This window comes from Panthera leo, chromosome A3, assembly GCF_018350215.1.
Source record: "Panthera leo isolate Ple1 chromosome A3, P.leo_Ple1_pat1.1, whole genome shotgun sequence".
In the NCBI taxonomy this organism is placed as follows: Eukaryota; Metazoa; Chordata; class Mammalia; order Carnivora; family Felidae; genus Panthera; species Panthera leo.
This window is the reverse complement of record NC_056681.1, coordinates 66,712,740-66,729,005: the sequence shown is the minus strand read 5'-3', so window position 1 is coordinate 66,729,005 and position 16,266 is coordinate 66,712,740. Positions and strand designations below refer to the sequence as shown.

The following is a 16,266-nucleotide window of genomic DNA, read 5'->3' as shown; positions in this document are numbered from 1 at the left end:
ATTCTGTCCTTTCTTTAAAACTAGCATTTCTGATCTTTCGTTGTAAAAATAGTTGACTAGAATTTCACGACAGCATATTTATATGGCTGAGAACAAATTTGGTATGGTTAAATGCAGCGAGAGCCACTCATCTGATGCATATTCTGGTAGGCCTGAGAAGATTAAAAAAGAAAGAGTATGGCAAGATATAAAGAGAGGAAATGCTTTTAAGGAATATTCAATCTAGTGGAGAAGGACATGCTCCATCTTACAGTTAGTGCTGAGTAACAACTGAGATACAAAATGCAATGCAATGTGATGCAGATAAGTAACTAAGGATTCCTAGGGGAGCTAGGAAACTTCACTTTGGGGTATTTCATTTGCCTGTATTTTGAACAGTTGGGATTTACAGAGCTAAGACTTGGGGGAGACGACTTGGGATGGGAGGCCACAGCAGAAAGTTGGAAGAAAAGTACAGGATGCACTGGAAAACTGAAGCAGAGAAGAAATAGGAAAAAACTATGTCCAGAGGTAAAATGAAAAGGTTGGCTTTGGAAAGGAAAAAGCACTATCTCTTCTTTTAAGAGCCATGGAGTAAAGACTGAAAATACAGATATATTTTGAGATTAAAAGGATTAAGGAGGAGATCATCTGTTCAGAGGCAGAAGGCAGCTGAAGGCTTTCAAGGAAAGTAAAAAATTGGGGGTTGGTCACTGTAACTTGTCATGTAGTAAAATAAGAGGAGACATGCTCCAGGCCTGGGCCAGAGGACAACGCAAAATGCTGCAGGACCCTGGGCCAGGTGGACCATGGATGGGATAGAAGTGACCTTGGAGCAGCACTTCAAGGAAACAGTGAAGAATCCATCCACTGTTGGGAGTCCTGTGCACAGGTTCACAAGGACTTAATCTGGGCTGCCATGGGACCCTGTCTGATGAGCATGCTGGGGTGCTATCTATTTTAGCCCAACAAGTAGCGAGCTAACCTCAGACCCCACTGATACTCCTGTGGAGCGTCTAGAATCAGATAATGGGAACATTATGATCCAAAAACAGGACAGAATCACAGTGACAATCACAAAATGGCCTCTTGACATCTCACGTCAGTTCTCCAGCAGACTGTCATAGAGGCTCGATTCTACCTACGTTAATGATCTTGTAGAACTATTCAAGTTCCAGTAGTTAGACCATTTATTTGGTGTGCATTAGGTACTTTTCTATTAATTTTAGAATTTTAAGCTGCTTTTTGACACTCAATGGACTGACTTATCAAGATATTAGTAAGAAAGGATCATGTTTTGAAGCAGGAAGTCCAAGTCACTTTGTACACAGAATTTTGATATGTTTAATAAATCTGGTCAGAGGAGGAAAAAAAGTAAGAATTGAGTAGCAATGAAAGCCAGCAACTCTTAATTGAGAAAGACAGCTAAGGAGAGAGGCCAGCATGACAAAGGGCCAATGGAACACAAGAAATTCTATGGTGCCTTTGAAAGCACTGGAAAGGCAGTGCCTTTGTGGTGCAGACTGAATTGGAGGCAAATGAACTTCAAAGGGCTAGGCAGATCAGCTCAGAGCAGAATAAAGCCTTGCCACTAAACCTGATTTAGAAGCAAAGAAAATAATGGTGGGAAAGCAATGGAATGTAAGCCCTCCGGCTCTTCCTTAGAGGTTAGAGCAATGCTTCACCGTTATAATGAAACTACACTCACTGTATGACCTCCAAACCACTGTTTCCACAAAATATGGACTATTAACTAGTTTGCCCTGGCACAAAAATATAACCTGGAAAGAAGTCTAGGGACTTTAGGAGTACACTGCCTCAAAAAGCATGATATACTATCACCTAAGCATCACCACGGCTTATCTAAATTTACAGGACCAATACTTTTATTCAGAGACTTAGGTTTCTAATAAGACTGTTACATTAATCATACTAAATTTTACATAAAAAGAAGTAATTCAATTTTAAATTAGAAGGCAGTAAGAATACCAGATTTAATATAAACAAAATTTTTCACCAGCAATTTAATTTTTTTTAAGTTTATTTGAGAGAGAGAGAGAAAGCACAAGCAGGGGAGGAGTAAAGAGGGGGAGAGAGAGAATCCCAAGCAGGCTCTGCACCATCAGTGTGGAGCCCAATGCAGGCCTGGAATTCACCAACCTTGAGATCATGATGTGAACCAAAACCAAGAGTCAGACGCTTAACGGACTGAGCCACCCAGGCTCCCCCATCAGCAATTTCTTAGGAGTGAACTATTTCATATGCTCACTATCATGTATTCAATGTTCTTTAGAGAATTCTAACTTGAAAACTACCAAGACTTCATATGAATCTATGGAAAGACAAAAACCAAAAACCTAGAAATTAAAACAACAGTCCTAGTATATGAGCAAAAGTGAGGACTTTGGGACATATCAGAAAACAAGTGATGGGACACCTGGGTGCCTCAGTCAGTTAAGCATCTGAACTTTTGATCTTGGCTCAGGTCATGATCTCACAGTTCTTGAGATCAAGCCCTGGGTCTTGATCTGCACTATCAGTGCAGAGCCTGCTTAGGATTCTCTCTCCTCTCTCTCTGCCTTTCCCTTGTACACGTGCATGCCCTCTCTCTCTCAAAATAAACTTAAAAAAAAAAAAAAAGAAAACAAGTGGAAAAAATAGTAATATGAATAGTTCTTTTTTTAATTCAAGTATTTTTAATTTATGTACAAAGAGCTAGCTAGCACTAGGGTAGGTATCCTGAACATCTGCAGTAAGATGGGTACCTTGGATGATGCACTCAAGGAAGCTCACTTAACCCAACTTAATGAAGCCAGTATCCTTTACATACTGATGGAAACACTACTGGCACATATTGAAGCCGTATTTCTGGACTGGTCCAGGCAGGTTTATGCAAATGTGGCAAGGAGAATCCTGGCTGAATTTTTTCTATATATACACTTCTGTGTTTTTTTTAAAGTAAATTCTGTCCACAATGTGGGGCTAGTACTCACTACTCTGAGATCAAGAGTTGAACACTCTACCAACTGAGCCAGCTAGGCATCCCTGGCCAATTTTTTTTTAGATGACTCCAGTAGAATGACCCTTCTTGCTCTCTCAGAAGCAACAAGGCAAAAGATGGCAGTTATTATAATTCCTAATTTGTTAGATAAAGTACAAAAAAGAAGAAACACCTAGATACTCACTCCTAAAAGGTAATAACTTATCATTCTCACTGGAGATAAAAAGTATTTAAGCCATTAGCTAAAAATAAGCAGCATTTGTAGTCTCTGTGCAAGTAGGTTTTAATGAATGGAAACATGAGCATGACAACATATAAAGCAATTCCATGGATTTAATTTAAATAAAAGCCAAAATAATATGTTTCCTTTCTGGTGTTAAAATCCAATTTGGATCAAATTAAATACCATTGATAGAAGTAATAAATACAGTATAGCAATTAAGTGCAAGGGCTCTGGAGTCAGGCCAGCCTGGCTTTAAAACCAATCCCACCACATCAGAGCTGATGAATAGCAGATGCTTAGCAAAGTGCCAGACACAAAGTAGATACCAGTCTTATCATCCTCCTTCTCCTAAGAGCTTGGTAATAACCTAAAAGTAATCCCATTTTCATCATTATTCCTGAACCTATCAACTGGGCTACTGTCCTTGATAAGATGTATGCACCAAACTCAGATCTTATCACATCTGTCCTCTAATGAAAAAAGAAAAATGAAAACTTTTCCTTCCTTAACAGAATTCACCCAACAGCAACAAAATTTAAAAAAAAATTTAACGTTTATTTATTTTCGAGAGACAGAACATGAGCAGGGGAGGGGCAGGGAGAGAAGGAGACACAGAATCCAAAGCAGGCTCCAGGCTCTGACCTATCAGCAGAGCCCAATGCAGAGCTCAAACCCAATAACCCCGAGATCATAATCCGAGCCACAGTCAGACACTCAATGAACTGAGCCACCCAGGTGTCCCTAAAATGAACTCTCGGGGGGCCTGGCTGGCTCAATCAGTAGAGCATGCATCTCTTGATCTCAGGGTCATGAGTTCAAGCCCCATGCTGGGGGTAGAGTTTATTAAAAAATAAAATAGGGGCGCCTGGGTGGCTCAGTCGGTTAGGCGGCCGACTTCGGCTCAGGTCACGATCTCGCGGTCCGTGAGTTCGAGCCCCGCGTCAGGCTCTGGGCTGATGGCTCAGAGCCTGGAGCCTGCTTCCAATTCTGTGTCTCCCTCTCTCTCTGCCCCTCCCCCGTTCATGCTCTGTCTCTCTCTGTCTCAAAAATAAATAAAACGTTAAAAAAAAATGTTTTTTTTAAATAAAAAAAAATAAAATAAAATAAAATAAAATGTATTTAAAAAAGAAAATTAAATAAACTCTTCATTTACAGACTTCCACTACTTACTCTTTTGTGAATCATCCCATAACAATGTTGACAGTAAGAAACAGAAAACTTGATTTGACTGTTACCCTGAAGAGATCAATCCTACATGCTCAGAGAAGGGGGCAATGAATTCGCCCTGAGAACCCTGAAGGTGTAAACTAGGAAGCCAGAGGTATCGCAGCAGATAGAACTGAGAAAGGGAGATAAAACAAGGGGACTGTCCAAATAAGAACCTGTATAACGAGTATAACTTTCTCCTCCTAATCTGTGAATTTCAGCATTTGGTCTTGAAAACCAAGGGCTTTTACGCTTGCTGGCAAACAAAAAATTTCTCACCAAGATGAAAAGGAGAAAATAATTCTTCTCACCTTACAGGTGCAGAAAAATAGATAATATTCTGACTCATAAAGGCATCCTTGCAAATCCTATTTCTAATTAATAAGCCTTATAGACTACCAGATTTTGGAAATTATTGCTATGTGCTGTGAAGAAACCTTTATCCTCTAAAAAAATCTAATTTTCATATCTTCTAAAGTAATTTGTTACTGTGGTAAATAATATAAAAATGACATCTCAGGTTTCAGAAGAGTCTTAACATACGTGCTCTAGTTGTTAAGCCAGAAGGGGACAAGTGTCACTTGCTCTGTTCACAGGAGACCAAGGTTAAAAATATAACCAATGACCTAGCACTTCAGAGTTAAATTACCTAATTTTTCTAAAAAAAAACAAAACAAAACACTAAAAGATGAGAGACAATAGCATAAAATTTTGCTTGTTTATAGAAAGACTCTCCATTAAATGATACTCAAAAGCTGATTAAGACTGATTGCTCTCAGAGCAACGATGGCAACTCACATACAGTACAGTAAGAAATGTGTCCCTTGGGGCGCCTGGGTGGCTCAGTCGGTTGGGCGTCCGACTTCGGCTCAGGTCATGATCTCACGGTCTGTGAGTTCGAGCCCCACGTCGGGCTCTGGGCTGATGGCTCAGAGCCTGGAGCCTGCTTCCCATTCTGTGTCTCCCTCTCTCTCTCTACCCCTCCCCCGTTCATGCTGTGTCTCCCTCTGTCTCAAAAATAAATAAAACGTTAAAAAAAAATTTAAAAAAAAAAATAAAAATAAAAAAAAAAAAAAAAGAAATGTGTCCCTTGAGCTGTCGAACATAGAGGCCCTGAGAAAGAGATCCCAGGGAATTGGGGGACAAGAGGAGGAGAATTACCACTGTGTAACCTTCTGTTTGAATCCTGAAACGTATACATGTTATTACTTATTCACAAATAATTAAAATTAAAAACTGTAAACCGCTTTAATTACTTGCAATTATCTAATCCTTCCTATTTCTTATTTTAAGTTACTAAATCCCACTCTTCTTCCCAGTAAACCTGACTTCAGAAAGTCACCATAGCATCTCAACTTCTGCATTTCCTTGTTTTTTGTTTGTCTGTTTTTTAAGCAGGCTCCATGCCCAGTGTGGGGCCTGAACTCACAACCCTGAAATCAAGAGTCACATGTTCTACCAACTGAACCAGCCAGGTACCCTTCAACTTTGGCATTTTCAATAAAATACCAGCACATCCACAAACCACTAACCTCCTGAGTTATTTTTATTGTAACGCTCTTTGAATCCACAGGATTAACACTCAGTTTGGTAATTATTTACAGGGTATCTTATACCGATCAACTATTTTATGTATGTCTGGCAATGTCCCAAATAGTCAAAAGATCATTATGCTTTTGTATATCATCAGCATTCAGTAGGTATTCAACAAATTCTTGAATGACTTGACATCGTAGCCATAAAAAAATTGAATCTTTTACCCATTCTGGCAGTGTCACTTAATTTGCCAAATGGAAAACATTAGGTACAAAGTAAGGCCATTAGAAATAACCTAATTATTGGGACATCTGGGTGGCCCAGTCAGTTGAGCATCCAGCTCTTGATTTCATCTCAAGTCATGATCCCAGGGTCATGGGATCAGCCCTGCCATCAGGCTCTGTGCTGTGTGGAGCCTGCTTGAGATTCTCTCCCTCCCTCTGCCAATTTCCCCTGCTGACTCTCTCTAAAAAAATAAAAATAAATGCATTAAAAAAAAGAACTTAATTATGGAGAAAGGTAAAATAAAGTACATCTTGTCAATAAAATATTGTGTACTTAGTAAAAACTAAAAATGTTGATTGAATGAGGGGTGTCTGGGTGGCTCAGTCAGTTAAGCAACCAAGTCTTGGTTTTGGCTCAGGTTGATCTCACAGTTCACAAGATATAGCCCAGTACTGTGCGATGCACTGACAGTATGAGCCTGCTTCGGATTCTCTCTCTGCCCCTCCCCCACTCACACTCTCTCCTCTCTCAGAGTAAATAAATAAACTTCAAAAAAAAAAAAAATGTTGAATGAGAAGATAAAACAGCAACAGTAAAAAATGCTTATGAAAATTGACATATAAGTGGGAAAAATTGGGGCACATAACTATATTAAGATTTACAACTATGTTTAAAAAAAAAAGATTAATATAAGAGTGCATCATCTAAAACGACTCCATTTAGGGGTGCCTGGGTGGCTCAGTTGGTTAAGTATCTGACTTCAGCTCAGATCATGATCTCGCGGTTTGTGAGTTCGAGCCTCACGTCGGACTCTAGGCTGATAGCTCCAAGCCTGGAGCCTGCTTCAGATTCAGTGTTTCCCTCTCTCTCTAGCCCCGCCCCCCTCGTGCTCTGTCTTTCTCAAAAAATAAACATTTAAAAAAAAAAGTCATTTAAAATGTCTCCATTTATATAAAGTTCAAAAAACAGGCAAAACGAATTAATCTATGATGTTAGAAGGACAGTGATTACTTTGAAGTGAGGAGGGGTAGTAACTAGCAGGAGATTCCAGGAGAGTCACTAGGATGCTACTTATGTTGTTTCTTGATTTGACTGTTGTTACACTGATGTGTTCACTTTGTGAAAATCCACCAAGCTGCAACACTTAGCATTTATACTCTTATGTATACTTCTTTTAAAGTCTCATAACCCATATATAAAACAAAAGATAAAAATAAAATATACCCAAATGTTAATCATATTCAAGTAGCAGAATTATAGAACCTTTCATTTTTTCAATTAAAGTGACTTTCTGAAATATATGTTTAGGTTGCCTTAAAACCCTTTCCAAAATAATTAAGAGGAAGTGCTTCCTATGTGCTACACCCCCATCAAAGCACTTTATATATACTAAATTATCCAATCTTCATAACAACCCTACAAAATAGGTGTGTCATTACTGTCATTTTAAAAGGGAAGAAACTGCAACACAGAGGTTGAGTAACTGTCCCAAGATAACACAGCTAATAAGTGCTAGAGACGTAACTTGCACCAAGGTACTCACGCTCCTAAGTTTATGTTCTGAAACATTATCCATCCATCTCTCTGATAAAACTTTACTTTTTTATAGTGAAAAAAAAAATTATTAATAAAATAAGTTATCAAATCAATCTAAATCATTACTACTCTTATCACTATGTAGCTAGCTCTCTGTGCAGTCACATGCAAAAATACAGGAGCAAATTTGCATATTAGAGTAAATGGCATAATCCTATGGAGTAATTAGAAGTTACCCAAAGCGGGGCGCCTGGGTGGCGCAGTCGGTTAAGCGTCCGACTTCAGCCAGGTCACAATCTCGCGGTCCGTGAGTTCGAGCCCCGCGTCAGGCTCTGGGCTGATGGCTCGGAGCCTGGAGCCTGTTTCCGATTCTGTGTCTCCCTCTCTCTCTGCCCCTCCCCCGTTCATGCTCTGTCTCTCTCTGTCCCAAAACTAAATAAAAAACGTTGGAAAAAAAAAAAAAAAAAAAGAAGTTACCCAAAGCTTACAGAAGTGTACATTAGTAATATACCTCTCTTCTATTCTGTTCTTATCCATGAGAGGCTGCTTAATCCACTGGTTAACCAGTCTTTGTCCTTGAGGGGTTTTGCATTTATTTAGCAATGCAGCCAGAGACTGAGAGCCAGTGGTATCTTCAACAGAACCCTAGTAAACAAAAAACAAAAAAGAATAGCATGCTCATTAGTGAAAACTTTACTGTGCTACGAAAAATAATTAAATAATTTTGGGAACAAGAACACTTATATTCTTCAGATATTAAATGAGAAATTTGCACAGAAGTTCCTCTTCCTCAGCCGGCTTACTGTCAGGCTGGGTGTCAGTCTATACTACAGCACCTGAGTATTTTGAATCCACATGGTCAAAGTGGAGGCTTCAAGATGCCATCTCACATTTAGCCTATTTCCATTCTTTTATGATGTCCAAAGTGTGGTGACCCATTATGTCATCCTAACTCCTCTCTGGAGAACTGGGACTAATGGCCAGACCAAGCCCATTAAAGTCTTGAGTAAAGCAAACCAGTGATCAATTGCACATGAGAGGCCCCCAGTTGTGTGAAAGTGTAGCCTGTGTCTCATGGTGCTTTAGAATGTGTGCATGTGTGTATAAATGCATGATACATACTCATATGTATTGCTATGGCCATATGTTGAAGGCCAACATAATTGGTAGACAGAGTCCATTAGAGGAAATGAAACAGTTGTTTTGGTGGCTATTAAAGTAAGATGTGCTGGAGTGCCTGGGTGGCTCAGTCAGTTGGACATCTGACTCTGGGTTTCAGCTCAGGTCATGAGCTCATGGTTCGTGAGTTTGAGCCCCATATCAGGCTCTGCGCTGCCAGTGTAGAGCCTGTTTGGGATTCCCTCTCTCCTCCTCCCCGTTTGTGTATGTTCTCCCTCTCTCTCAAAATAAATAAACTTAATAAAAAGGTTTCTGGGGAGCGCCTGGGGGGCTCAGTCAGTTAAGCGTGCAACTCTTGGTTTAGGTTCAAGTCATGATCTCACAGTTAGAACCCCACATCAGGCTCTGCACAGTGTGGAGCCTGCTTGGGATTCTCACCCCCCCAACCCCCGCCCCTATCCAATTCAAGCTCTCTTGCCTCTCTCTTTCAAAATAATCTTTAAAAAAAATTTTTTTTTAATTTATTTAAGTAAAATGTGTATAAAATAATTTTTTCTTAAAACATAAAGCTCCTCGGGGCGCCTGAGTGGCTCAGTCGGTTGGGCAACCGACTTCGGCTCAGGTCATGATCTCACAGTCCGTGAGTTCGAGCCCCACGTCGGGCTCTGTGCTGACAGCTCAGAGCCTGGAGCCTGTTTCAGATTCTGTGTCTCCCTCTCTCTCTGCCCCTCCCCTGTTCATGCTCTGTCTCTCTCTGTCTCAAAAATAAATAAAGGTAAAAAATTAAAAAAAAATAAAAAAATAAAAAAATAAAAGCTCCTCTTCCTAAAATCAAACTTCCAACCTATTAATCTAGATTTTCTGCTGTGTATTTTCCCCCAAACCAAAATTACTTTGTAATTACTGTAGTTTTAGACATAAAACTTCCTAAAATTAATTTTTTAAGAACTGCTATTAATATAATCAAATTATTCATAAAGCCAGGACAAATACTATTTATATAGCTTGCACCTAGAAAAATATAGTAATTTAAAGCTGCATGTCTAAGTATAATATTTCAAAATATTTAAGTTCCTTAATAATATTCCTCAGCATAGAATAAAGGAAACATTTTTTAAGCATTAAGTTTTTTAAGACATGTTATTTTTTACCTGGAAAAGGTTAAGGGCTCTGACTGCTGCAATATCCAACCTCATGTACTGACTGAAGTCAAAAGTAGTCAGTTCAAACTGTCCAAAGTTTGAATCATCTGATAAGAGTTCTAAAAACTTGATTACTGCAGACAATGATGAAGCTGCAACCTAAGATTAAGAATTAAAAAAAAAAAAATTTTAATTAAAGATTCTAGGGGTGCAGCTGGTTGAGTGTCCCAACTTCGGCTCAGGTTATGATCTCACAGTTTGTGGATTTGAGCCCCGCACCGGGCTCTGTGCTGACAGCTTAGAGCCTGGAGCCTGCTTTGGATTCTGTCTCCCTCACTCTCTAGAGTATATATAAAAACATATATAAACAAATCCTAGAGGTATTTAGAAAACAAATGGCAAAATGAAAATAAATTCTGAACACTATCATTTTCCTTTGTGTTCCTTCTCAATCCAAACCAAGAAAATCAGACAAAGTTTAAATAAATCTCTTAAGGTTAAAAAATTAGTTTTAGAAAGTGAAAATTTACTGTTAGAATAGTATTATTTATAATAGCCAAAAGTAGAAATGACTCAAATGCCTATCAAGAGTAAAATGAATGAAGTTTGGCATGTTCACCCCTATGGAATACTACACAACCAAAGATATAAGCACAATCAACCGTGACACATGACAATATGGGTAAAACTTACAAACAATACTGAACAAAAGAAACCAGCCACAAAAGAATATAAACCATATGATTCCACTAATGTAAACTACAAAAAAAGGCCAAACTAGTCTATGCTAGCAGAGGTAAGAACGATGGTTACCCTTGGGGTAATGACTGAAAGTAAGCCTAAAAAAGGTCTGAGGTCCTGATACTCTATTCTGCTTCACGGGTGCTGGTTATCTGGGGATCTGCAATTCATGAAAATTCAGTTATATACTTAGGATATATGCACTTTCCTACATGTATATTTAAATAATAAAAAATTTAAATAATCTGTTATTATTGTAACATAAGTAGTTCAGGACATCAAACCAACAGCCCAACGACAAATCCTACATATTAAAATATACTTGATACTAGACTTGTGAAATGTACCTGCTTTCCCTAACTGAAAACTGTCATCTACCTGTCCTTGACAAACTCCAGCACGGCACTTCCTGCAGTGTCATCAGGAAGTACAGATAAAAACTTTTTGTAGCCCTAAAAGCTTCTTCACATTTTCAAGAGGTAAGTTTCTAATACCAGTATTACTGCTCATACATACTGGCTTTTGATTATGTTACACACACAAGAAGTAAAAGAATTACGGAGTTTATAGGAATTAAACTATTACATGATAAGCAATAACCACAAAATCATGACAGTCCTAACAGTCCCGGTTCATTCTAGTTTGAAATCTACTTTGGGAATTCTAAGTTTAACAGCTTGTCCTGTCTTTTTAAGTATACAACAGAATTTTCCATGTTACTTATCAGTGACCCACAAATATCCTGTCAAGAGTTTCCAATATTTTACCATAAAAATACATCTCAAGCCACACCGACCTCGAAAATTTGAACAAAGAAACACATCAACCACTGAAAATCCCATAAAAGTTACATTGTTCCCATATTCATTTCTACCACTACACATACATAATCTGCCAATTTTTTAGCCAAACTCTTTAAATGTAGTATTTATTATGCATTATGTGCTATATATATATATATACTTTCACTCTTATTCCTGATCTCCCCAACAATCCCTTAAGACCTATTATGTATTTAACAAATAATGAAACTGCCTCTCAGAAAGATAAAGTAATTGAGGCCTCTGGGTGGCTCAGTTGATTAGGCTTCAGCTCAGGTCATGATCTCATGGTTCATGGGTTTGAGCCACATGTCAGGCTCTGTGCTGACAGCTCAGAGCCTGGAGCCTGCTTCCGATTCTGTGTCTCCCTCTCTCTCTGCCCCACTCCTGCTTATGTTCTGTCTCTGTCTCTCAAAAATGAATAAACATTTAAAAAATTTAAAAAAAAAGAAAGATGAAGGAATTTATTAAAGACTCTACAACTTATACATTATAAAGCTCTGAAAGGTCTTTTTCCCCCCTACAACCACTATGCTATCTCATCCACTTAAGTGACATTAATCAGGCTCTTTCCTGTGAAATCAATAAAACTCTTTCTTGCTCCAAGGATATATGTTGTGTAAATATAATGCAATTATATTTAAGGTTATGTTTCAGTTTTTCTAGTCATTTCCTCAAGTTTTTCAAAAGTTTAATCACAGTAAAAATAAGCTTAATTAATATCAGTGATTCACAGTTTACACTTTGGAGAGATATGAAAGAAGTAGCTTTCCAAAAGCCATGATTATAATTTAAGAGTAAATTCACATTATAATCCACATACCTGATTCTCCATTTCTGGCAAGACAGCACTATTCATCTGCTCTCCCTTTTTGCCTTTCAACAACCGGTTGAGGTCCTGATAAATATCTTTTGTAAAAAAGTCACCTCTTTTTCTTTCTGTGATCAGAATTCCTCCTCTCTGAATAACCTATTTTACAAAAAATAATTTAAATTACTTTGAGGAAAATAAAAAAAGAAATGAGAAAAAAATCATATCACTGACAAGTATAGTAAGAACAACTTAAATTATTGACCCACATTAAGTTTCTACACAATGTGCAAGACACTGGGAAGACATACATACTAACACATATTTTTAAAATCTATAAACTAAGTTTTCATGTAATTTAAAAGTATATTCATATAAAGGTTTTTAAAAATAGCACCCCCACCCCAAAAATAGTCCCAATAGTAAAAACCTCTTAACAGAATAATACTTGTGGAAAGTTGTTTAGATACTACCTGTGCTAACAATGCCCATTATATACTTCCTATTTCCCAAGCAGTTCTTATGGTATCTGAAGCCCACAAAAAGAAAAGAATCCTTCAAGGATACAATATCCCTTAAATACCTAAATAAATCATATACTTACACAAACAGTATAATCAAACAGTATAATCAGAATTTTTTAAAAAGACTCAATGAAATAAGAGGCTAAAGGTCCCACTTAAACTATCTTAAACTGAAGATCTGCATCTTATTTATTTGATAAATCCATGCTAAATACAGTAATAAATTGGTTTTTTTTTAAGTGGACCTCAATCACCTCCCCTCACAACTGTGAAAGCATTCCTTTCATCAGCTGTGATCCCTTCAAGATGGCATTCTGTTACTCTTTCAGGGAGGGAGGGAGGGAGGGAGGGAGGGAGGGAGGAAGGGAGGGAAGGAGGGAAGGAGGAAGGATCTGAAGTAAAACAAGAAACAACTTGTTCTACAATCCTCTTAAATATACAAAGTTTCTGTGAAAGATAAACATCAAGATAATCCTCAATATAAAACATTACTGTAATTAAATACAAAAAAAATGACTTTTAAATTATTTTTTTCCTTAAATAAAATAGCATGTTAATTAGAACCTTTCCTAGGCTTAGGTTCTCCATCACTAGACTTGATTCCCTTACCTGTCTCAGCTTTCCCATGTCTCCAGCAGTCTCTCCTCCTGGTAAAACACATTCCTTTGGTCCAATCTGAATTAGAAGAGCCTCCAGATTGGAGAACTGATCGTTATCAGGGAACTCACAAAGTCCTAGCTTCCTCTGTATGGAGTCAACATACCCAACACCGACCTGTCTTTGGCCATCAACTGTAGATATTTTAACACCCACAACACCAATGGAAGCTGACATATCGTTGTTACCAAAGAGAATGTCTTCAAACTGAGAAAGATTACCTGGAGAAGCCTTAACAAAAATAAAAAAAAATTTGAAGAATTGTTGAATGCACTTAAAAAATTTCATAGCAAACAAGAGTTACCCCCAAAAATTGTTCCTAACAATATATTCCAATTACTATTGGAAAAAAAATTGCTTATAACAATATATTCCAATTACTATTACCTTATTTTCTATAAAGTATCCTCCCTAGTTTTCCAATTATTTTCAGGACACTTGGGCAAAAAAGATTTTCAGTTTGAAATCTGACAGCTGGAGGGGCGCCTAAGTCATTCAGTCAGTTAGGCATCCAACTCTTAATCTCTGCTCAGGTCTTAAGCTCAGGGTTTTGAGTTCAAGCCCCACATTGGGCTCTGCACCAGGTATGAAGCCTACTTGAAATTTGGCAGCTGGATTTATACACACACCAATAATTAAGATATCCAAATTGATAATCCTGTCAATTGTAAGCTTAAATTTCTACATCCTGCCAAAATGCCTACCTATTGGTGGCACATTGTATTTTCTCTGACTAGCTATACCACATAGGAGAGCAGTATTATTAGCTACAAATACTGACCTTGGAAAGTTAATTCTCTATCAATATATTTATCTGTAAAATGTAGAGACTGTTCTACATCAGTCATTTCAAAATAAAGGATCCTTGGCCTATTTTCAATATTTCAAAAAGATTAGAAATCTCTCTGTAGGACTGCACAAGTCAACTAAAGGGTCAAGTTTCTTCACTTTTGTGTCAAGCCAGTGGGTGACACTACATATTTCAACCTGATCAGAAGCTGATAGGAAACCGTTAACATGAGGCATTTTCTGAGACAACTGACCACCCATGGTATGAAACAGGAGAGTCACCAAGAGTCCAATGACCACGGTGACAACCAAACTTAAGCAACCAATAGCCATCAATAGTTCAATAGTTCTTTTTTTTTTTTAAACATTTATTCATTTTTGAGAGACAGAGAGCACGAGCAGAAGAGGGGCAGAGAGAAAGGGAGACACAGGATCTGAAGCAGACTCCACGCTCTGAGCTGTCAGCACAGAGCCTGATGTGGGGCTCAAAGTCACAAACCATGAGATCAGGACCTGAGCCGAAGCCGGACACTTAACCAACTGAGCCACTCAGGTGCCCCAACAGTTCTTGAAGGACTTTAGCATCATAGTCATGATAATCATTGATTTTTCCATAAAATGACTCTAAATATCCTGTAACTATGGATTGTTGATTAAAATCTGGATCAAAAATGAAAAGGAAGGGGATGCCTGGGTGGTTCAGTTGGTTGAACATTTGACTCTTGATTTTGGCTTAGGTCATGATCACAAGGTCAAGATCAAGCCCCATATCGGGAGCCATGCTGAGTGTGGAGACTGCTTGGGATTCTTTCTCTCTCTATCTCTGCCCCCTCCCCTGCTAGCACTCTCTCTCCCTCACTCTCTAAAAAAAAATCAATTAAAAAAAATGAAATGGAGGGCTGGGTGCCTGGCTAGCTCAGTGAGTAGAGCATGTGATTCTTGATTTTGGGGTTGTGGTTTGAGCCCCATATTGGGTGTAGAGATTACTTAAAAATAAAATGTTTAAATTTTTTAAAAATGAAATGGAAAAACAGTGTTATCTTGCATTCAAATTTTAAAAGCACTGATTCAATTGCAAATGTAAACATCATATTTTTACATACATTTTTCAGATTTGCACATACAGGTTACAAAGCACACCTTTAAACTTTCAAAAGGGAATAGTAGCTAATAAAATTGGGTTCTTAAGGGTCCTTCAATATAAGACTGTTAATCTGTGAACTAGATTGTATCCAAGATCCTTTCCCACTCTGTACATACCATTGAGAACATGGGAAAGAAATCAATCATAAGAGACCAACTACTTTAAATATCACTAATATTTACAATAGAATCAAAAAGCTAAAAAATGTCTGGGGCAACAGAGTGGTTCAGTCGGTTAGGCATCCGACCTCAGCTCAGGTCATGATCTCACAGTCCGTAGGTTCGAGCCCTGCGTCGAGCTCTGTGCTGACAGCTCAGAGCCTGGAGCCTGCTTCAGATTCTGTGTCTCCCTCTCTCTGCCCCTCCCCTGCTCATGTTCTGTCGCTCTCTGTCTCAAAAATAAATAAAAACATTTAGAAAAAAATTTTTTTAAAGCTAAAAAATGTCATGATAAATCAGTTTTTGCAGTTTTAGATCTGAACTTCTTAAAATGTCAGGATTAAGATACCACCTTTTTAACCTGATAGACATATATTTGAAAAAATTTCCCCCTGACTTAAAAGGTAGGAGTTAAAGTGAATTCATCTTGAAGGATTCTGACAGGACACAGAGGAGTGAGGTATGATGGGATGATAATCATGGTAATCTCTTAAATTTAGGATTCTACATTTTGGTGTTATTACTAATTGAGTTGTGTGAAAAATGAAAAAACATCACTTTGTGGTACCTCAATTTTCTACTAAAATCTTTCAAGACACAGACTAAAACTCTTAGTAAAAGCCCCACTTTTCTCAGTAAAACACCAATGAAAAT

General features: G+C 38.0%; 1 protein-coding gene across 2 annotated transcripts in view; it reads right to left on the bottom strand.

The window, feature by feature from the left end:
* MSH2 (mutS homolog 2) overlaps positions 1–16,266 on the bottom strand; it is an 81,529-nt gene that overhangs the window by 52,581 nt on the left and 12,682 nt on the right. For both annotated transcript variants that reach the window (XM_042932211.1, XM_042932212.1), the window contains 4 exons: positions 13,474–13,752; positions 12,353–12,499; positions 9,977–10,126; positions 8,218–8,351 (listed from right to left, as the gene is read on the bottom strand). In XM_042932211.1, the coding sequence (XP_042788145.1) occupies positions 8,218–8,351; positions 9,977–10,126; positions 12,353–12,499; positions 13,474–13,752 (710 nt within the window). The remainder of the gene's footprint in view (positions 1–8,217; positions 8,352–9,976; positions 10,127–12,352; positions 12,500–13,473; positions 13,753–16,266) is intronic.